This window comes from Sebastes fasciatus, chromosome 16 (genome assembly GCF_043250625.1).
Source record: "Sebastes fasciatus isolate fSebFas1 chromosome 16, fSebFas1.pri, whole genome shotgun sequence".
In the NCBI taxonomy this organism is placed as follows: domain Eukaryota; kingdom Metazoa; phylum Chordata; class Actinopteri; order Perciformes; family Sebastidae; genus Sebastes; species Sebastes fasciatus.
Window position 1 is genome coordinate 9,571,020 of NC_133810.1, and position 22,945 is coordinate 9,593,964.

General features: G+C 39.9%; 1 protein-coding gene across 1 annotated transcript in view; it reads left to right on the forward strand.

Annotated features, from left to right (window-relative positions):
* The window catches only part of jade2 (jade family PHD finger 2), a 190,604-nt gene that overhangs the window by 86,342 nt on the left and 81,317 nt on the right, over window positions 1-22,945 (forward strand). The window contains exons 5-6 of the mRNA XM_074610875.1: window positions 15,541-15,689; window positions 20,481-20,692. Coding sequence (XP_074466976.1) covers window positions 15,541-15,689; window positions 20,481-20,692 — 361 coding nt within the window. The remainder of the gene's footprint in view (window positions 1-15,540; window positions 15,690-20,480; window positions 20,693-22,945) is intronic.

Consider the following 22,945-nt stretch of genomic DNA (forward strand, 5'->3'; position numbering starts at 1 on the left):
ACTGAAGGAAAGGAGCTGGGAGGGAGTCAGTGTTGGTGTTTCTTTCTTTTTTTTTTGGACTGTTTGTAGAGGAACTGTGGGAGTTGAGAGGGTAGAGGGAAGGCAAACAGGGTGACACACCAAGACTCGTGTGTGTATTTACATTTGTGTGTTTGTGTCAGCATCTATTTTGGAGTGTGTGTGATCATGTGTGTTTGATTGTGCACTCTTGGGAACTTAAGTTTTAATTGTGTGTGTGTGCCTTCTCAGTATCTGTTTGTGCACTTGGCAGTGTGTTTAAATGTAGTGTCTGTGTGTATGTGCAGTAGCCCGCAGAGCTTTAGAGTAGTGGTGTTAATAAGTCTGAGTCATATCCATGACAACGGGCAGACTGTACTAGCATCTGAACCACAGAACAAAATGGCAGCTCACTGTAAAACACACACTGGCTTCCTGTCTACAAAGAATCACTGATAAACAATCCCCTTGAGCGAAGAGGATGAGACATTCCCTTCAACTTTGACCTAACCCTTCAACATTATGGCCTCAAAAAGATCGTAATTAACTATGAAGTTCACAAATTCCGCTTAGACAGCTACAAATCCTCTCTACACATTCACATCATGTGCATGCAGGTTGTTTTCATAGTTTCTCCAGAGGGGATACTCTTTGAAATTACCAGGAAAATCTATTTTAACCCTTTGTATTCCCCAGGGCTCAGCAACCTTTACTATCAAAAGAGCCATTGTTGGCCAAAAAATAAATAAAACAAAATCTGTCTGGAGCCACAAAACATATTTGAGCCTTATAATGAAGGTAACGCCGCCTATTAAGTCTAACGAATGCAGTGAGGACCCGAGTGCAAATGAGAGGCAGGACACTGAAGAAACGTCTTGGGAAAGATTTGGCTGGAAGGTCCTGCTGGCTTTTCAGCAAATGCAATGTGTTTGTTCTGGAAATGTCTTTCAATTACTTTTTTTTGTTGTTTGCTAATTTCTTGCTGCAGAAAGCAAACAAATCTGTCCACGCAATATTGAATTCTCTATTTTCCTCTTGGGCTTTTCCTTTTTTTTTGGATTATGGAATCCATGGCTAGGGATACTCAAGATACTCCGCTATTGAGGTTCTACAAAATTAGTGGATAGGACAGCTACGATACGTAGGCTATGACGCATATTTGCTTAATGTTAAAAAAATAATAACAATATAGGCTATATATCTTTGCAATTGGAGAATGTAAGAATCACTTTAGGTCTACAAAAATGATAAATGAAAGTTAAAATGATAAAAAATTAATTATTTATTAACAAATAAATATTACATGTCCGAAAAGAAGTAGGCAGAAGTAAACACTTATAGGATCCTACCCCTTTCTACAACTTAAATAATGGACTTAATGTTTACATATACACAAATAATATGTGCCAATCATCTTAATATATAAAACAAAACAAAAAAACTATAACCAAAACAACAAACGCCACATTCCCTAGAGACACAAAGCCAATTCTTCATCCCTGTACCTCTGAAAAACAATTTTGTTTATTCCTCTTCTTAAATTTATGTTTGTACTTTGCGTAATTTCTTCATCTAAACCATTGCATAAATTCACCCCGCAAATTGCTTGCGACTCCAACTGTGTTCTAAACGATAAAGATTTTACGGTTACCCATAATTGGCTGAACTTCCATCTACGGTAGCTCTTAAACATTGTTTTATTTTCGATGTGTTTCCATCAGCAGGGTACAAGAGAGTAACTCTGCTTCCTAGAAGTAACAAGACACATAGAATAGATATAAATAAAGTTTTGAAATCAATAGTCCGGGACAAGTTGTTCTTGGCTGCAGATATTCCAAGCTTTTATTCAAAGGCTAAGATAAACATGAAGGAGAAAAGGGTCGAATGATTTTAAGAATCTTTTTTATACTACATATTTTAAGTGCCGTCCTAACACAGACATAGAGTTGATAGTGATAGCTGGTGCGATATTTCTGGTTGTGATGGACAGATATTTTAAAACTTGTACAAAACACAACGAGTAGGAGGTGGAGAGAGAGAGAGAGAGAGAGAGAGAGGCATTGACATGAAGAGAGAGAGAGAGAGAGAAAGGCGGAAAGAGGAGAACCTATAACGAAGCCACATTTTTCATTCATGAGCTCCTATTTAAAATGGAAATTCTCTGGATTTTTCGAAATGTTCTCTCCATCTTTGGTGCTCAGCGCTCATTACTGCGGTGCTTCTACACTGCACCTCTCAGAGATCAACTGTCAGTCAAGCAGTGTGGGCAGCTCTCTAACACCCTCTCCTTGGTATTTCTGTTGAAAATAGGTGGAATAGTTACTCATACTAACTATTCTGTTTTCCCCCCCAAGCAAACTTCTTCTCCTGCTGCAAGAAAACTTGGTTCCAGTATATTTTATGTATTCCAGCTATCAATATTTACAGCCTATATTCTGTCTTCTATGGCTACTTGTTGCTAGGATTTTTTTGTTCCCACCAGTGGGCAACCTCCGGGTCTGAAAAGTGAAGCCAATGAGGAAGTGCCTTAAACTTGCATTCAGCCAGCAGGGGGCGACTCCTCTGGTTGCAAAAAGAAGTCTGATCGTATAGAAGTCTATGAGGAAGCCTACTTCTCACTTGATTTATTACCTCAGTAAACATTGTAAACATGAGTTTATGGTCTCAATTGCTGGTTTCAAGTCTTCTTCAATACAGCATGATGTTCATTTAGTGAATTATGGTCCCATTCAGAGTCAAATAGACCATAAAGCAGGGGATGCTTTAGGGCATGGCTACCTTGTGATTGAGAGGTTGCTACCACGGCGTTATTCGGTCTGGGAGTTGTCCGTGTTTTCATCTTACGATTTTAACCCTTTCACAGTTTTCAGTTCTTGAAAGTTAATTATAACGTTTTGATCGCCCTAAAAATGTCTTATTCAGCGTTCGGTTGTACTTAGCTCCACCCTCTCGTGTCACTTCTGTTTGCAAAATACCAAGATGGCGACGGCCAAAATGCCAAACTCGAGGCTTCACAACAGCAGTCCACAAACCAATGGGTGGCGTCACGGTCTACGGACTACGTTCACTTCTTATATACAGTCTATGGTTCCCACTGGGGTAATTCATGTTTCATTTAATGAGATCATCTGATCTGATTTGATAACAGTTTTATTGACCATCTGTTGAAAAGAGGAAAGAAGGCATGATAGAATGCATGAAAGAGGACATGGTCTGTGTGTGCGTGTTTGGGTGTATGTGTGTGTGCGTGTGTGTGCGGTACTCTATCTGATTGCTATAAAAGCAACACAGGGGTGAGTCATCTCTGAAAGGTCAGTGTGCAAATGATGTTTGTGTGTCTCTGGAGATGATTGATTTCATTGACATGAATATGACATGAAGATGACTCACTGCTCTCAAGGATCACTGTACAACATGTTCTTTGTGTGTGTGTGTTTGAGATATAGTTACATAATTTATTTCACATAAATATAACAAAGATGACTGTGTGTTTTTTTTCCATATAAATAGGACATGAAGATGACTCACTTCTCCAAAGCAACACTGTAACAATCCAGGGGAGTGTGTGTGCAGTATGTTTGTCTGTGTTTGTGTGTACACATCAACAATTTATTGATATCTGTCTGGTTCTGTCTGTCCTCCTACTCTGCTGTACTCTGTATGTGCCAGTACTGAGGACACATACTGTAGACAAATCTGGGTTGAAGGCAAAAGTAAAAATGCCGTCATTACCCACCTGTCACTCAAAGTGGCCACGCCCTTAATTATGCCTAAATTTAAGCTTTAATATCATTTAAACGGGTGAGTTATATAAAAATTCACCCCTGTACAGTTGTCATGATCGGGGAAATTAGCTATAGAGACCAATACTGTTTTTTTGTTCATAGTGGCCAACTTCCGTGTCGGTCACGTGATGCCATTTGGCCCAAAAATACTTTTTCCCATAGACTTACATTGGGAATAAGACCTCTGAGATACCTACAACACTGTATCCAGTTGTCTTTATACATCCATGATTTTAACATCTATGTCTATGGAGATTAACTCGCTTGTGGAGCCAGCTTTAAGTGGCCATTTGATGAACTGCAGTTTTTGACAGTTCCGCGTTGGCTTCATTTCTTAGCACCAGAGGTTGCCGCTTGATTAAATTATGTATTTCATCTGATTACAATGCCAGAAATAATAGGATTGCAAGGTTGTTAATTTATAATCATAAGATAGCAAGTAGTGCCGGCGGTGTTACAGAGCAATTTAACATCCAAACTGGAGGTTGGACAAAAAAAAAAACAACACCCCCAAATTCTATCAAAATAACCAATTTCATTCAGTGTTTTGAGTCTGAATTCACCCAGGCCACCTGTCTGTTGGTAGGAGCAATCTTTGTGCAAAACAGATTTAAAGCACAGAGAATAGTCACCTGAATCTACAGCACCTCTCAGCTCTATACGGAGCTTTATAGAGTTTTTCAGCTTGATGTTTTGGTTTTCCTGCCACAACTTTACTGTTTTCGTTTAATCTCACTGCTTCATGGAGTCATTTTTGAAAAGCAGGCAGACAGACAAAGTAAACGAGCAACTAGTGAACATAGTGGAGCATTTTACAGCCAAAGAGCCAGATATTTCCCTTCAGGAGTTGGTGGTGACCAAAAACAGAGCTAAAAGGAGAGTGAATGTTGAATTTACATTCAAGTCAGTTGCTGGATTAGTCTGTATGAAGGTATAAGCATGTCTTTGCACATATAGGCAGTCTTACATCCAGTGTTGTTTATGCCATATCACCCAGCCCTATATAATGAGATGCAAATATGGACAGACAGCTAGGAAGGTATGCAGACAAAAAGATTTAATATTCACAAACGTGCACGCACCAGCAGTTAACCCCATTTTTGCAGACACACACACACACACACAGTCCAGCACCACACAGGGTTGCCCCTGGACCCTGGGGTGGGTAACCCTGTGTGTGCCCTGTTGGATGCTGGCCTGATTCTCCTGCTCCAGTCTGCATGCTGATATGGGATTGTGTTTTAGAGTAAGGGGGGTTTGTACGAGTCGCCCAAGGATAAGGGGCTGTTAGCACAACACCCTGTCGCACACACAACACACACAACACACACACACACACACACACACACACAGACACGCACAGTCTGGTGTGAAAACTAGGGGAAGAAAGAGAGGGATTACAGGGAAGAAAAGGGAATAGCCGGGTTTCTCAGCCGTACTGTGACAGTGAGGTATTTCAAGAATGAGAGATTATTTCAAACACACAGAGACAGTGTGTACACACAGGGAAGTGATTGTTTGCATCTGACAAGAATGGTATGTCTGAACAAGTGGTTTAATCTTGTACTGTATGCAGAGTAACACCCTTATCATCAAGTTTTTTTGGTGCCTACCGACCTGTGAAATTTGTCTCCAGAGAGTAAAAGAAACTTCTTCTTCTTCTGTGATGTGGTAGACGCGTCCGCTGGCTGTTGTGCCGTTATCGTGCCGAAAATGTGCGCTGCAGCTTTGTTAGCAGCTTTTACATTCACTTAACATGTTTAAAGGGATATTCTATCGTATTGGAGGGAATTCAAAAGAAGAGAGGAGCTCGCTGGAAGAATTTAAAATCTTGACTTCAAATGAACTGAGCTTGACGCCTACTTTTGGAGTTAAAGTCAAACTACTGAAAAGCTGGAGGAAAAGCATCTTTCTGTCTCTTCCTCCTTTACTTTCTTCCGTCTCATTTTATTACCTCTTTTACCAGCTGTATTCTTCCAGTTTTTCTTCTTTTTACCCTTTCCTTTGCTCAGGCCTGGGTTTCTCTATTGATTTGTATCATATCATTCGTTCTTTCCTCTTGTAGTTCTCCCCTCCTTTTTATAGCTGGTTGATTAATCGTTTCTACGTTGAAATCGTGATTTCAATAGGACTTTACCCGAATCAGAATTTTTTGATTTGGCTCGGATTTGGCTGTTCAATATGAAGATTTGACTATTGTTTCTTTTTTTTCTTCGTATACGCTATCTGGCTATCTAGAAAATCCATGGCCTGAGTTTCAGTTACGATTTCGACTGGCTCTCGGCTTGAAAGGCCCGGGGTGAAGGCATCACCCCTCGCCCGAACCTCGCCGCTTCCCGTGTTGAAAAACGGACCCTGTCTCGTTTACCATGCTTGGGTGTGACTTTTTTGCTGTCACCATTCATATCTATACAACCAATGTGTTTATGATTAAATTGTTTAACAGAGCACAAAGTTCTTCATAGATCTAGCCTCTTAAATAAAACGACGGCTTGACTTCAAGAATTTCAAGTCGACTGAGGGGTCACTGACGAGGATTCGACTCATCGGCTTTCAGAGGGCAAACCCTAGATTTCAAATAGTGAAACTGATGTGATTGATCAATTAATCACCTGCTGAGATGAATCAGGTTAAATAATCCCGTCACTCATTAAATACTTTGGCTTTGCTCTGTGATTTTGCGCCATCGCTCGTTCTCCCTGAAGCTTAATACCCTTGATACTATATGTCACAAAAATGTAATAATTTATTCTGACATTCTCCTCACTATAATACACTGTAGGAAATTCTGAACCTGTAAATGCTGTGATTTTAATTATAGCTCAAATTATTAACAAAGCTGTCTTTTCATGTTTCGAGGAGGTGAAAGTTTTCGCAGGCATTTGTCGATATTTCCAGCTGAAATGACAGCTGTTGCTGGCAAATTTAATCAGCTGTAGCTAATTAAGAGTATTTCTGTGAGTCGGTTAAAAAAACTCTTTTCAGCCTTGTGTGCTCATACTGGTAGTTGCCAATTGTAATTGAAGGATAGGGGCAGATGTGACCAGCTTTATTTCTTTCTTTAGATCATTTCTTAATTTCTTCCATCCCACATTTCCATCTTTTCTCCACTCCCATTTAATCCCTGATTTTTCCCCCATCTCATTTATCTTGTTCTTACTCTCTGTCGTCCATGCCCTCCTCCCGCCCCTTCTTTTTCTCCGTTTAGCCTCATATACATTTCCATCGTCGTTTAGAAGGACTTCCTGCTCTTCACGAGTGATCTGTCAGGAGTTGATGTCTGTTTAAACTAGACGTGTCCTGTGTGGGCAGAGAGTCAGACTGAGTGCTGAGCTCAGCCGCTGTCGCTCTGCCCACACTGGAAATGTCTTATGTAAACACCATCCACTTCATCCCTCCTTGAGAGGAGATTATTATTGACGTTTTATGAAAAGGAGGAAAGTGGGACTTACACAGTGGTGAGAAACATATGGGAGCGAGGAAAGAGAGGAAGGCTGGGCTGACTTTTCTGTACCCTCTTTCTTTCTTTTTCTTTTTATCTATCAGTCTTTTTTACATCAAGCTTTCTCTGCTCCTGATGCAATACACCCTCAGTTGCCAGTTTGATACGCTAAAACTAATGCGGTCTTATAAGACAGTCCTGTAATAAACCCTACCTTTATGATGAAAGTTATAATGTTCAGTTTTTGGGCGTGTTTCAGCAACCTGGCTTCATTCAGCCCACTTCAGCTCCATCCTCTTTGCCCATTTTTTGGATTAGCTAAAGTTATCACTTCCAAGGTGGCGACGGCCAGAGTCATTTTCGCTCTTCAGAAATGCCGTATTGGCGTCACAGAGACTATGTCCATATTTCATACAGTCTTTGGTTATACTAAAAGGTGTTTTCTAATATTTAGTGTATCCTTTTATATGTATAGTACACTTGAAATTGAGAAAATGAGAAGCTGTAATGCTAAATTATGGGTGATCATACTGTATATCATATGTAACTAAGCGTGTTTTGGGTGCGTTTACACCTGTTCTTTCATGTGGTCAAGCACTATCCGATTGCAATCCAATCACCCAAAACACATTTTAATGCCAGCTGTCAAGGGAGTCTAGGCGTAGTCATTTGCTTAAAATTAGAAGGTGTTTACATACTAAGCCTGCTGTTTCTGTTTATTTCAGAAGTGAAGGCTGTGGACATTGCAAGAATAAATCTTTGCAATCAAACATTTAATTGTCTGCTCAGTTTAAAATCCACCTGGCTAGATCATCTAAGTCAGCTCAAATCTTAGTATATTCCACTGAAGCAAATGCAGAAGAATTATTTGCATCAGTTATGTGACCCAGGTCTCTCTCTAGCTCATCCTTTCTCTTTCACGCACTCACAAACATATAAATCATCTGTCCTCCCTGCCCACGCTCACATAACATCCTATTCAGCAGTGTTACGCCACAAGATATGCTTTACAGTTCCCACTCCTCTGCTCCCCAGAGACACATCCCGTGTAGTAAACCAAAGACACTTCTCCTCAGGGCCTCTGAGCTGGAAGAGGGATGGAAGGGGGACTTTGGTTTTGTTGTTTTAAGAATCAGAGCCCCACGGTGTGTAGTTCCTCCTGATAAATATTTCATGGGGCGCACAATTAAGATCAAAGAAAACTCAGCTGTCGTATTGTTATGATTCCAAGGAGGGAACATCTAAATATTCCCTCTGTGCTGCTCTCCTCATTAGGACGCTACAAATGTAAACAGAAGTGATGTCTGAAGTTCTTTATTATTATTATTTTTATTAGCTAAAATATTCTTCCCATATCATATAATGGGTTTAACAAGGGGAAAACTCAGTGAACTCAGTGATTAAAAAGCTGTGTAACCTAGAAATCTTTGATTCAAAATTTAGAAATACTTTACTACTAATAGCTTTGATGTGCTTTGGAGTGTTTCTGGTGGTGCTTTCACAAGCTAACATTTAGTCCGCTTTAATTGAACTTGTTGGGGCAGTTATTTGGTGCGGACCAAAACAACCGGACTGAGACCGCTTGAAAGAGGTGGTCTCGGCCTGCGCGGACATTTGTTGAGATGGACACAAGTAAATGGTTAACATGAGTGGGAGAGGACTGACCTAGACTTCTGCAGAAGTCCGATGTTTGAATACAGAATACAGAATATGATAAATAAAGTCCACAAAGTAGTGATGTTTATGAAGTCATAAACTGGAGGAGAAGGGATTTGTGTACAGTCGATCGGTGCCGAGTCAAAGTGAAAAAATTCGACAGCATCAAAGACTGTGATTCCCTGCATAGAAGTGTCACCTCTCGAGATGAAAAAGATAAATTCGCTACTTCGTACACGCCGTTCAGCTGCAATTGTTTTTATGTTTGGTCCACTTTGATTTGTGCACTGAAACCGAACCAGACTAAATATTAAACAAACCAAAAGTATCAATTTAACTCTGATTCGGACTAGACTAACGGATTATGGTTTGTGAAAGCACCCTAGGATACCTACTCGTGCATCTCATTTTCTTTTTGAAAAAAAAAAAAAAAAAAAAAATTACTTATTTTCTGCCTTTATTGTTGAATTTTCCAGTTTTTAGTTTCTATTTTCCAATATTTCTTAGGTCAGACATAGACTGCCTGTCCTCCTATTAAATAAAAGGTCATGGACGGTCAAGACACCAGGAACACAGTGGAAATAAGTCCAGGACTTTATCCTTCTATCTATAAAGTCTAATAATGTTGTATATTTCATAAATACATTACGATGTTGTCAATAAACTAAACCAACAAACTGCTTTTTAAATTTTTATAGAAAGTTTGAAACACATTAATAAAATGCAGATATTGATGGTGTATGTGTGTCATAAGACATTGAGGGAAGTAGAGAATCCTCAGCAGATACTCAAAATACTAATGCTTGTAAACTAGTCAAACAGCTTTTTGCCTCTTGTAAATTTCTTGGTCTTAACTCCATCAAAAGAAAATCTATTTACAGTTTGGCAGAGAGCCGTAATTGTCTTCACTATTGACGGATGACTCTGCACTTTACCTCTGCCTTTGTAGTCATCATAAAGGCCGGACATACAGGAGACCTTTTGCACACGGTTTTGTTTACCTACATTATGTAAGATGTGTGTGCGTGTGTGTGTGTGTGTGTGTGTGTGTGTGTGTGTGTGTGTGTGTGTGTGTGTGTGTGTGTGTGTGTGTGTGTGTGTGTGTGTTACATGATACGTACCAGTGGAAGAACACATTGTACTCTGACCCCCATTGACTCGCATCCTGTTAGATGGGATGACTTGACATTATTATGAGGCGATGCTTTCCTTTCATGTCTCACTTCATGTTTCGCATCCTGTACCTGTGACATAACAAACCAGGAGCTTAACATTAATGTCACCGCACACATAAAGAGATGATACTTAGAAATTTGACAGGTTGGCACAAAATTTTCATAGCGTGGTCTTACATCTCGTTAAAAAATCTTTGAATGTTCTTTTGAACTGATATCAGTGAGTCAGTAAGTTGATGTAGGTATTAACTGGACGACTTCAGATGGTATCAACTTTCATATTTGCTCTGAATGTTTGGTACAAGTATCATTTACTCAGTATCCAAATGTTGGCTGGGTATCGCCCCTGTCTTCTTTTCATGATCTTGTTTTTCTCGTCATGTTCTGTTCTCATTTTCACTTCGTTTTTTTTTATTTTTTACATCATATGCTAAAGCAAATCAACACTGCCAGTCCCAGCTAGAAGCCAAACAATAGTCATAAAACCTAATGTAACAAAGCCCATATTATAATAAACAAACTTAAGAACATCATCAACTCCAAAAGCTCTCTTCTGATAACATCTCAGTGTATTACAGCACCGTCTGGTCGTCACATTATGGACTTGGAAATCAGTTTTTGCCTGCTTATATTGTGTACTTTTCTTACGATCAACAAACTCTATGAAAAGACCAAAACCAGCAATGAATTGATCCGCCCAACAAGTATTTTCTCTGTAGCCAAAGCCTGATATACAGTAGTTCATCCCTCTGTGCCATAGACCTCCGTTGTTGTTCAAAAGCACAAATATATTTTTCCTGCTGTCATTAATACCAGGCGGCAACCTCCAGTTCTGACGAGTGAAGCCAATGCGGACGTGCCTTAAACTCTTTCTAAAGACTCCTCTGGTTGCAAAAAGAAGTCTGATTGTATAGAAGTCTATGAGTCATTTCCTAAAAACTACAGTCAGCCTTGTTTATTTTGGACATTATTTAGCCTTTAAAAATAGGAAAGAAAAAGAAAAAAGAAAATGTATGATTGTGTCCTGTTTTTAAAGATTTACATCTCCAGTAAGAACTAATGAGCTTTAGGCTGTTGGAAGTTAGAAAATATGTGAGAGGATACACTGTTGGTTTTGGTCTATTCATGGGGTTTGTTGATAATAACAAAAACTATAGAATAACACCAGCCTCATCCTTTGATAATGCAATAACACCACCCACCAATGTAATAAGACACTGAAGTTGTTTTTAACGTTACATAACAGAAACAAGCAGCCCAGTGTTTCCAGTATGAAACCTATTCTCCCTGTATATGTGTGTGTGTCTTTGTCTCTCTCTTTTCTCTCCTTTCTCCCCTGCCAGTTGACTGGCCTGGCCTGTTAGTCCAGTATCAGATATCAGCCTGATACCTGGCCTTTCTGCCTTTTTGTCCTCGCAGAACGCTAGTAGAATTTTGAAGTTATTAATGATTACACATTTGCCTCCATTGATCCTTCACTGGTGGTCTAAATTGGCCATTCGCTGACAGAAATAGATCAGATCTGTGCTCTTTATTAGATTAATGGATGCTGTATCAGCAGGGAAATGCTGTTGATCACTGATGCACATATTACTGGGATCGTGACATCGATTGATCTGGAAATGCAAGAATCCCAGGGGTAGTTGCAGCAACTGCACAGGAGCAGTTCATATACTGTGTGTAGTTACATATACAGGGTAGAGTTTTGTAGGGCTGCCCCCTCTTAGTCGAATAGTCGACTAATCGGTTGTTTTGGTCTTAGTCGACTCAAATTTCTTTAGTCAATTAATTATTTTTATGCTTTTTTCTTGCTCAATGACTTATTTTTAAGAAACTTATGACCACATCTCTAGTAAACACAAAATTTATTAAGGTGCTTTTTACAGATCTGTCGGCTGGCCCACACTAAAAGATTTTTCAAATCTTAACAGATGTTGAAAATGTGAGAGAGCTCACACATAAAGACATGTTATGTTAAAATTAACAGTGTTGTTCCTATAGTGTGTGTGGTGAGCAACAATTTGACCAAAACAGCACACTACACACTAACAGATTACATTCATGAACAACAAGAATCCCAATTAAAAAAGAAAAACGAAATCTCGCAAAATCTCTCGCGATCAAACGTGATTTTAGTTTAAACAAACATGTCGGACAACGGTTAGGAAGAATTAGCGATGTTGGTTTTTGCTCTACTTCGTACTGAAAATTCACAAAGGATGGATGGATGAAGTCATGGAGACACGTTAAATAAACACTTGTGTTGTTGCCACAAATCAACAATTTGGTCCTCCATTTCTGAGATCCATCTTACTTCTTTATACTTAGCGTTTTGCATTAGCTCATGCATTAGTCGCAGCCGCCATGCTGGCGATGGTTGTCCTTCCGCTTCAGTCAGCTTGGTTGTTATTTGGCTGTCATTCCCCATCCTTTTCCACGTGACTGCGTCATCGGCTGTCCTCTAGGTTCCCCATACACAACCGGATAGCCAATCTTAAATATTGAACATGTTTAATACTGGACTTCTGAGTTGATCGAAGGGATGTAAAAGACACTCTTGACATACTTCACACCATATGAATATGTGGCAAGATAATCTTTAGGACCATCAAAAAATCTGGGCTTTGCTGACAATCATCGGGAGAAGCGGGCCCAAAATCGTCTTGATTCTCGTATCGTGTGGACAGCCCGAGTGTTTTGCATGTTCACAGAGAGATTTGCATGCTTTCAGACAAACATATAAGAAAGAAGAATTAAATGGTAGAAGTTAAAGTGGAATAGATGGGAGACAGGAAGAGACGAGGAAGTTGAAGCTACGGGATAAAGAAAGGAGAAAATGACAAAAGAGAAAAGGACGAGTGCATGAATAGAAGCGAGGGAAGATAAGAAAAGGAGCCAAAATGAGGAAGGCCGAGTATTGTTGGAATGAATAATTAATTTCAGTGTTTACTCTGTAGACAATTAGATATTTTATTGTGTAATATTGTATAATTACTCCAATTAACATATTTTATAGTGTAGCAGAATAACTCCTACTCTGATTTAGCTTTTATTTCAATGACTGTCGAAATTTGTGCGACAGTTAAAATTATTTATTTGATTGTTTTTGTTATTTTCATTTCGTATTGTAACCGTGCTGGCATCACATATGAAATGCCATTCTAGCGAAGATTACTGAATTAAATTGTGGCAGCTGTTGTGATGATGGCGGCAGTGGTGGTGATGATAATGGGGAGGATAATGATAATGATGAGGAGGATGATGATGATCACAGAGCCGCTTGATGCGAGGGCGACGGCAGTGACGGAGGATGATGATAATAACTGAGCGGTATGATAATGAGGCGTTGGAGCTAAACAAGAGAGCTAAAGGTTGTTTTGTTTTGTTGTTTTGATCACTGACACACTTCACCGTTTCACACAAAGGTCACGACTTCGCCAAGCGAGCGTGTGAATCATCGGTGTGTGTTACTATGCAAAACACAGAGCTGTTGTGGAGAAATGGTGTGTGTGTGTGATCTGTACAGTGCTTCCTTTTTAGTCGGGTGTGGTGCCGCTCTGCATGATGGCATCTGTGTGTTTAGTGTGTATCTGCCTTATTTTGTGCATCTCTATATGTATCTATTAGCTCCTAGGGTATCCAGAGGTTTTACGCAGGCCTGTGTGTGTGTGTACAAATGTGTGTATGAGCGTGTTTGAGTCTTTATTGGCTCCCAGTGGGTCGAGCAGAGTTCCTGACCCCATTTCCTGCTGTTGTTGACAGAGAGACATTCAGGCCCGAGGCTCCAGAGACCAGACTCTGCCCGGAGGAGCTTCCTGTCACTGCTGCGTACTACAACCATTTGATTTGTCATTGTTTCGATTGCTTTTTTTCCTCCCCCTTCACTGTTTTTGGCATCCGTCAAACTCTGATTCAGTCTTTCTGGACCGTGAGGTCAGGACCTGACTGTAAGTGAGAGCCCCAGACATGAGGAGGGCTTCCCGATAATTCCTGTTGTCATAAGAACTGCAGGATTTCGTTGTTTGTCACAGAGCATGTATGTGTGCACAGGATTTAAGAATGACCATGCAGTCGTGTATGCGCCGTTTTGGAGGACAACATTTCATAAAAAGTCTTTATGATTAAGGACTTAAAAGTGAAGTGCTGCTGCTCTATGAAAGTATCTATTCACCCCCTGTATTGTTTAAACATAACGTATGTGCACCACATCCCCGTCACTTAGTTTCACCTTCTGACCGTTCCTCTTTGTCGATGCAGTGTTTGGCTTATGGTATTTCAGACAGTTCCCTCTGGAAATATTCAATAACTTACCTTTTTTTGTTTTATTATATACTCATATATATAGAGGACGGAACCTGCCAAAATCAAATGAATAAATAAATACATACATTTAAAAATAAATATAAAATGAATTAAAAATAAATACATAAATAAATAAAAGGGAAAATTAAGCAGAAGAGTGAATAATTAAGGGAATTAATACAAAGATAAATGTATAAAGAAGCAAATTAAAACAAATATATTATTTTTAATATTATTTTTGCTATATTTAATGAAATATTTATTTATTTATCGAGCCATTTATTTATTTATTTTTGATTGTGGCAGGTTCCATCCTCCATACTCATAACAAATTATTATTCCCTCACATCAAAGTGCTGTTTTCAAACTGCATATATCCGCTAATTTTGGTGGTAAAAGGGTATAACTCAACTTTGTAGCAGCGTTTGTATTTGCGATTTAGTTTCTCCAGAGTTTACATTATTTTGTCCAGTTCCTAAGATGGAAAGTAATCAAGATATTCATGCTTTTTAATATAGAAGAAGGAATTTAAACATTTATCTTTTTAATTGAATAAGATCAGAATTATTAGGATTCCAGTATTTTAATTAACATTGGTAATGCTTTTAGAGCTTGTGGTCCCTATAGTTTCATTTTCAATCCCTTATTTTATTCTGGTCCCATAGCCAGACACCAGCTGTGGATATTATGTGGCTCTTTATCTCTGGTTGATTGGGTAGAACTGTATGATTGTGAATACAGTGAGAAAGTCCAGGGTGTTGAGTCAAACTTCCCTTAATGAATACTGTTTTAATAAATACAATTTCATCCATTATGCAGAAAAAAATCCCTCCAGATTTATTCAGTATCCCTTAGGTCAAGGACAAAAGATCAACATAAAACTCCTTCACTAGCTGTAGATGTTGTAAATGTGGCATTAAAGCAATAACATACTTGAGGTTGTATTGGGACAAGTGTTAAGAGTGTGCCGTTACACGACCGCAGCTCACAGGTGCCAACAACCACAGCATTCCATGTTGTACATTAGTCCTTAATTAATTTGTCAATCAACAGCTGGAATTATTAGTTTTTACTTTCTGTTGTCAGTCATTTTGTAAGATCTGCGGCTCCATGTTTGGTGTTTTTTACGGTGTTTCCAGACCACATGATAAACTCTCTGCGTGTATCTTTGTGTTTGTTCCAGGTTGATGTCGACATGCGGTCTTTCCAACAACAGGCAGGAGCGGGAGAGCAACAGCCAGTCTCCTCCCACCCAGCGCTACAGCTGCTATGACCTGGATGACCTGGACGTTGCCTGGCTGGAGCTGGTCAACCACGAGTTCAGACAGATGGGTGAGTGCAAACTGACTCGCTGCCTAATTTGCTAATGATAGCAGGAAAACATGTTGACATTGTACAGAAAAAAAACTCCTCACTAAATGTCAAAGAGTTTCCAAAGGCATCGAACATGGTTGTAAGTGCTGAAATATAATAATAGTCTTATGCAAATTATTATTTTTTTGTCTTCTGTGAAATAACTTAAACCTAAATGTGTCATGAGTGATGCGGTTTTCCTTCAGTTTCATGGACTCCATGTTCCAGAGCTTCATGGGCTTTAAATGCACATCCATACCACACACTGTAGTGCATGTGTGAAAGTCCTATTCCTTGATAGGGCTGCTACTAAAAAACAATTACATTTGTATGCCTCCGTGCCGGTGACAGCCGTGGCCAGAGGCATTATGTCTTTGGGTTGTCCGTCCGTACGTCTCACTCTCGCGGACATGATATCTCAGGACCGCCTGGAGGGAATCAAATTTGGCACAAATATCCACTTGGAGTCAAGGATGATTTGATTAGAATTTGGTGGTCAAAGATCGAAGGTCACTGTGACCTCACAAAACCTGTTTTTGGCCGTAAAGGCCTTAAAACACCGGGGGCGTGACGAATAAACGTCATGAAAATGCTAAATACTTGCCTGCGGATATTATATGTCTGGGGCACTTATTGTGAAAGGTAAGAACAGAAGGACCGATCTGGTCTGCGCTGCCTTTGTCATGGTTGAAAGGAGTAAGAAAGTTTGCTGTCTTGATTTGACCATGAATCCTCCGTGTTGTTGACTGGTTTACAAGATTTAAAATTCATCTCCAAGTCACATTTTAAAAAGTCTAAAAGGGTCTTAAAATGTGGTTTCTGAAACTTGCAGATGCTGTGAGTCATAACCTTTTTTTAACTACTAAACCTCTTTTACAAGTGAGCCAAGTCAGGGTCAAATAGCAACATCTAACGCATAACAAGACAACAACATTGAGTCATGGCAGCAACAATGGGTACGACAAAATACATTACATATACTGAAACCGTACCCTTTCCTCACTCTGGTTATTCCCTTCTCTCCTCTGTTATCATCACCTGCTTCCTCAGTCTTCTCTGCTCCTCCTCCTCTTCTTCTTCTTCTTCAGTTACTGTCACTTTCTCTCTCCTCTGCTCCGTCTTGCCATGGTGACAACTGCTGACCCCGAGCATCTCTCCCATCTCCACCATTTTATTCGATATCTGATCGGCTCCTTTCAGATAAAGCCTCGTAATTGAGTTTATGAATCCCCCGCAGGGGTTTCAGGCCTTTATTTCTGGGACACATTCTCCTTAAATCAAACACACACATACACACACTGGGTTTTTTCTCATAACCTTCAATGCTAGACCAACAAACAGACGGTTGATTGGTTCTGCTGGGCGAGGCTGTGCGGCTCCGGACTCATGACGGGATGATTCAGCGTTTTTGTATCTCAGTCTTCCTCTTACTGTACGCATGTATACAAGTGTGTGTACTTGGAGACAGAGTGTTGATAGCGGACATGCTGTAATTCTGGTTATTTAAACACTTTCTCAGTTTAGAGATTAGAGGGTTAATTTGATTTTCAGATGATTCACTTTAGAGGAAACTTGATTTCTTGCAGAAAACTAGGCCAAAACAGCAGCACAAAAACCTTAGAAACATACAGTCTGTCAGTAGTAATAGAGAAAACACTTGCTATTGAATAGCAGCCTTCATGGCATTATAATGCATTCAATAAAGTAAATTAAATAGGATTAGAAAAGTACAGGAAGGCACAGAATACATTGACAGCGTGCAGAATGAAAGCAGTAGCACATACTGGAAAGTAAAGAAAGAGATTCAGTGCATGTGTCTTGTCTTTTGTGTGTGCGCATGTTGGATGCTGTGTTGCTTTCAGAGAGATAAGTGCAGTCGTGACCTCATACACACAATGATAAATGTGGATCTGCATGTGCGCACAGCTGTCACATGTACAAAGAAACACACACATAGAAGATAAATATAAAGCAAATACACTGAAAGTACAAACACGCACACACACTCCAATGTGTGTTAACGTGGTGTGTGTGTGTTCAGTTCATGATGTAAATGTCACAGCAGGTTAATATCTAACTCTACTTCCTCTTTCTCTGCTGCTTCAAAAGCTGCTGCTAAATCCACAACATTTACATTCACACAGTTTCTTCCTTTCAGTTCCTCACTTCATACCAAAGTTTGTGTTTATGGCCAGATTCGAGACTAATATAGCACTCAAAAGTTGAATTGGTTTCAACATCAGCAGCAGGTGTTCACATTCATATTATATTACATTTCCAAAATCATTTTGAAGTATAACAGTTTTGGTTGTATTTATGTGAGTCTAAGGGTGCTTTCACTTCTAACCTGCTTGGTTCGGTTAAAACGAACTCGGGTCCATTTCCGCGGTTAGTACGGGTCATTTGGGCTGGTGTGAAAGCTGTCAATCGAACTCTGGTGTGAACCAAACAACCGAACCGAGACTGCCTGAAAAGGTGGTCTCTGGTGCGGTTCGTTTGTGGTGTGAAAGCAAACGAACCATTTTATGATAGCAGATATGTGAATTTACCATCTTTTCAAAAGCTAAACTACTAATAAATCCATGCGGTGATCGTGAAGTCTGTTCAGGAAGCAATCTATATTTAAGGTCATATACAGTATATAAGCACTTCAGCGTGTGTATTTTCATCAAATTAATATGTCAAAAGCTGTTAAAACTGCTGTGCTTGTATACAACTTCGTGTACTTTGTCAGTTTATTAACTCCATTAAAAAGTGTGACAGCAATCCCACAGTAATATGCCTCATGCACGTGCCCCTGCGCTCCAGAACGTTCGCACCAGTCATCTGGGAGCGTTAAAGTGCTGCATAAACTTCTGTCAGTCACTGGGATTTGATTTACCCACGTGGGTCCTGATGATGCAGGATGACAATCACCAAATCTGTCCAATCAACAGGTTACCTTTCAGTCTGTATAACTTCATGTTTACTCCTCTTGGTTCATTTGTAAAAAAGTCAGTGTGAACAGGAACCGGACCAGAACTAAAATACAACAATCATTTTTTCCCTTGATCCGAAACCAAATGAACCCAACTACAGGTGTGAAAGCACCTTAGGCTCTACTTCTTTATGTGGAACTGCAGCTCAGGTGGCAAATAAACCCTGTTGGCAACAAGATGCCCAAGAACCAGTAAATAAAGTTGTTTTTTTATTTTTTATTTTTGGATGGGAAGGGATTGAGTAACATAAATAATAGATAGAGACACAGGATGCTCAGCTCCACTTAAAAAAATAAAACTCCCAACTGAGTGCTGAATCCTTCAAACAAATCAATAAATAATCCTCAACTACAGATTCCAGGACAGCAGAAGTTTCTTTATCGCTGCTTGGAGCATTCGGCAATGAGAGGCAATATATGATAGTGAACCTAAAAATGATCGCCTTACTCTTTAAGGGAGGGTGGGCGATCTTGAGAATCTAGCAAGAGTACATTTGATTTTTTAAAATGATGATCCAATCCTATTGTTAGTACTCACAGCTGTCGAGCTAGTGAAAGACTCCGGTGCGGTGACGCGCAATGAGTGCACGGGCAGAGTGCATGCAGGTAGGCAGACAGGTAGCCCATCCAGTCATTACAATCGGGACAAAAGAAATGATTGGACGGGTTTGTTACAGTCCTGCGACGGCCACAGATACCGGAGAGATACCGGTCAGAGCATTTGATTTATTGATTGCTGTCGGGATGTAATGAGAATTTCGACTAATATAATAAAAAATATTTCTAAAATCTTTAAAAAGCCCCGTAAAAGATTTACTCAACTCTGCAGATTTGATTTGCGCTTGTGTCTGTCTTCATTTACAGCCTGTAATCACTATTTGTGACATATTACAGTCTCCTAGTAACACCATCTAAATGCTTTTTTTTCTCTGTTTTTGAACAGTTATCCAAATAATCCCCTTTATTTGAGAGAAAAAAGCTATTTTTTCACACTAGATTTAATGCCTTGCTGTTACCCATTTTGTGTAATTATTGTAATCTCGTTGCATGTAATGAGATAATAGTATTCCACATCTGTTTGCCACCGTCCTGGAAACCAGACTGTTTACTTTCCTGGTACCTCAAATACGTAATTTTTTTATGAGGAAGAAAGCTCGCATTTGCCAGTTAAATCAGTTTTCATCAACTATTAAGCAGCCTTAGAGCAAGGCATTACTTTGAGATGCAAATGGAGCAGGAATATTAATGCTAATGCCGACACATATTGGCACAGTGAGCTGAGCTGTCGGCAAGAAGGGCTTAATGACAAATTTAGTCGTTTTTGGCTCTGATAGCAAATGGGCTTGTAGTCGCGGAGCACATGTAGCGTTTCTCTGCTCCTCTCTGGTTAGCAAAGAGTCAACTGCAACTCCACATACTCCCACATCCTGCAGCACATTTTATCCAAAGAAAACACAAAGTGACCTGTGTGAGGTGCACATGTGAAGGAAAGCTGTGAGCATTTCCAATTAAAGTGTGAAACAACGTGTTTTGGCCAAAAATAACTGGAATTTGGTAAATTGGCTCACTCAGTTTGAGTTTCCTATGAGCAGCTTCCCATTACCGTTATGCCTGTCGATATCAAGAACTTAATGAAACCTCTGAGTGTTGACCTTGTTACTGCACTCTTACTTTTAATTGCTCTGTACGGGATCAGTATTTCCTCAAATATTCCTCCCTCCTATCAGCGGCCGTGTCTCAACCTCTGCTTTCAACACGTCCTAAAGTTTCACTTTCTGTCCTCTCGCCGCCAGCATTACCGGAGCTGGACGAGCTGACGATGGAGTGCGTTCTGGTCGAGCTGGAGAGCGTGTGCGAGGAGAAGATGCGGCAGGCCATCGAGACGGAGGAAGGCCTGGGCATCGAGTACGACGAGGACGTGGTGTGCGACGTCTGCCGCTCGCCAGAGGGAGAGGACGGCAACGAGATGGTCTTCTGTGACAAGTGCAACGTCTGCGTTCATCAGGTCAGGAATTAAGGGATTAAGTTGCTTAGCTCTCCGTTCAAGCATATGTGTGTCTGTGTCTGTAATTTTAAGTATCCTTTTGGCTTTTTAAAAAACTTTTATTTAACAGAATAAGAAATTCACTCTGGGAAAAAAAAAAGCTGCTTGATGCTTAAAGCGTAAATTTTAAATACAAAATCAAGGTTGTTCAAAAGACAAGGTTTTGCTGTTTTCCTTAGAGCTGCCTTTCATAATTTAGAATAGAATAGAAAATACTCAACTGACTACTTGTTGCGTACAAAAGGCAGAAATTAATCTTTGGTTTGCATTGTGCAAAGCCTGCTATTAAAAAGGGTAAATTATAACAGAACATATCACATCCAGAAAGGACACATTGAAACCAACATAAAAACACAGTAGAAGCTACATCAATAGGAGCACCAGGTACTCGATGCTGAGGACTGAATCAAGGTTAATTAAATTGATATATAACGTTGTGTGCTGAGGTAGCAAACTGGCTTCAAAAAGTAGCTGTCCTTTCGTACTGATTAAGATACTTTATGGCAATACATGTTTTTCTTTGCACAGGGGACTCTCTCTTTACTTTTGGCCTGAGGGCGGTAGCTGAAAGTGGTGATTTAAGGGATGACTGTGGTTGTCTATGATTTTGGCACTTAAACGTTGGCCTGCTTTGCCATGGTGATGGGGCAGTGGGGTTTGTTTGCAGTCTGTAATTTTACTGCCCAGATTGACTACTTTGGAAAGCTTTGTCTTGCTTTTGACACCTAAGTGGTGCTTGAACCAGAAGGCAATGTTAAAGGGATAGTTCGGGTGTTTTGAAGTGGGGTTGTGTGAGATACTTATCCATAGTAGGTGTATTACTTACAGTAGATGACGGTCGGCACGCCCCCAGTTTGGAGAAGCAGACAGGAGCATCGACATCGCAGCAAAGCAATACAGTGCTGTGGACAGGGAAAGCAGAAAAACATATTTTAGGCTCACCAAAAAAAAAAAATATCCGTTTAAGTGTAAGCTATATTTAAAATATTTTCCGACAGCGAACTGAACTGAAAGTGAAACGTATCTATGCTGTTTTTGTTTATGAGCTTGCTGGCTTTGGAGAGAGCGTAGATAAGGAGAAGGAAAGGGCTGTCTGACGGCAAGATAAAGCAGTGAAAATATCCTAAATGTAGTGTACACTTGAACAGATATTGATTTTGTTAGGTGAGCCTTTCTTTTAGGTGGCTAAAATATCAAAGATAATATATATTTTCTGCCGTCCCCGTCCACAGCACTGTATTGCTTTGCTCCGGTGTCAGTGCTTCTGTTTCTCCAAGATGGGGGCTTGCCGACCGTCATCTACTGTCGGTAATGCACTGACTATGGATAAGTACCTCATACAACACCCGAACTATCCCTTTAAAAATAAGTATACTTTCAATTTTGGACTTACTCATGTTTTTCTCCCCTTTTCATCGCCATGAAAGTATGCGTACAGGAGCAATTTCACAAATGGTTCTTTGACGACCCGAGGCTTGAGGGTGTTGCTGCTGTGTTTGCTTCACAGGGACACGGTGTTAATTGTTCTGTCGGCCCCGTTGGCACCAACACACCTTCAGTGTCGTCAGACTGCCTCTGCTTTCCTGCTGTTGTGACACTGGATGGAAATAGTTGCCTCCAGCTGCAGACCAAATCTCATGTTGGTCCCTCACCTTGAAGTATTTAGAAAAAGATGGAATACAGGATCACCCCAGTCCCAAAATGTGGAAATCTTTCATCTTATGCATGTATTCAGATGAAAGTGTAGCTTTTTACTCCACCGATTACTGACTTTATTAAGCAAAAAAGGTAGACTTAATGCATCAGGAGATGTAAAATACCTGTGGATTTTTCATTTTAAACATATTTTTGTACACCCAAGATACAAACAATTTTGGGACCAGTTAATCAAAACACTGTTCTATAGCGCCACACCACAGGGCACCTACAGTGTTTTCCCAGTTTTTGTTAGTTAGAAGAAGAAGTAACTGCCAAGCATCGAGGTGTCATGGAAACAAACTGTAATAAGCAGTGAAAGAAATTGTCGCTCCCAGGGTGTATTCAGTAATATTATTGCTTTTATAGAGTGAACACACTCAACACTGACTGTTGCGTCTTTAGTGAGGCGGTCTGTCTAACCTTCAGCAGGTATAAAACAGACCCGGCTCACTGAAGTGTTTTGTTTGATCAATAAAACCTTTCGATCAGTGAAGTGCTTTAATTGCTTTTAATGAA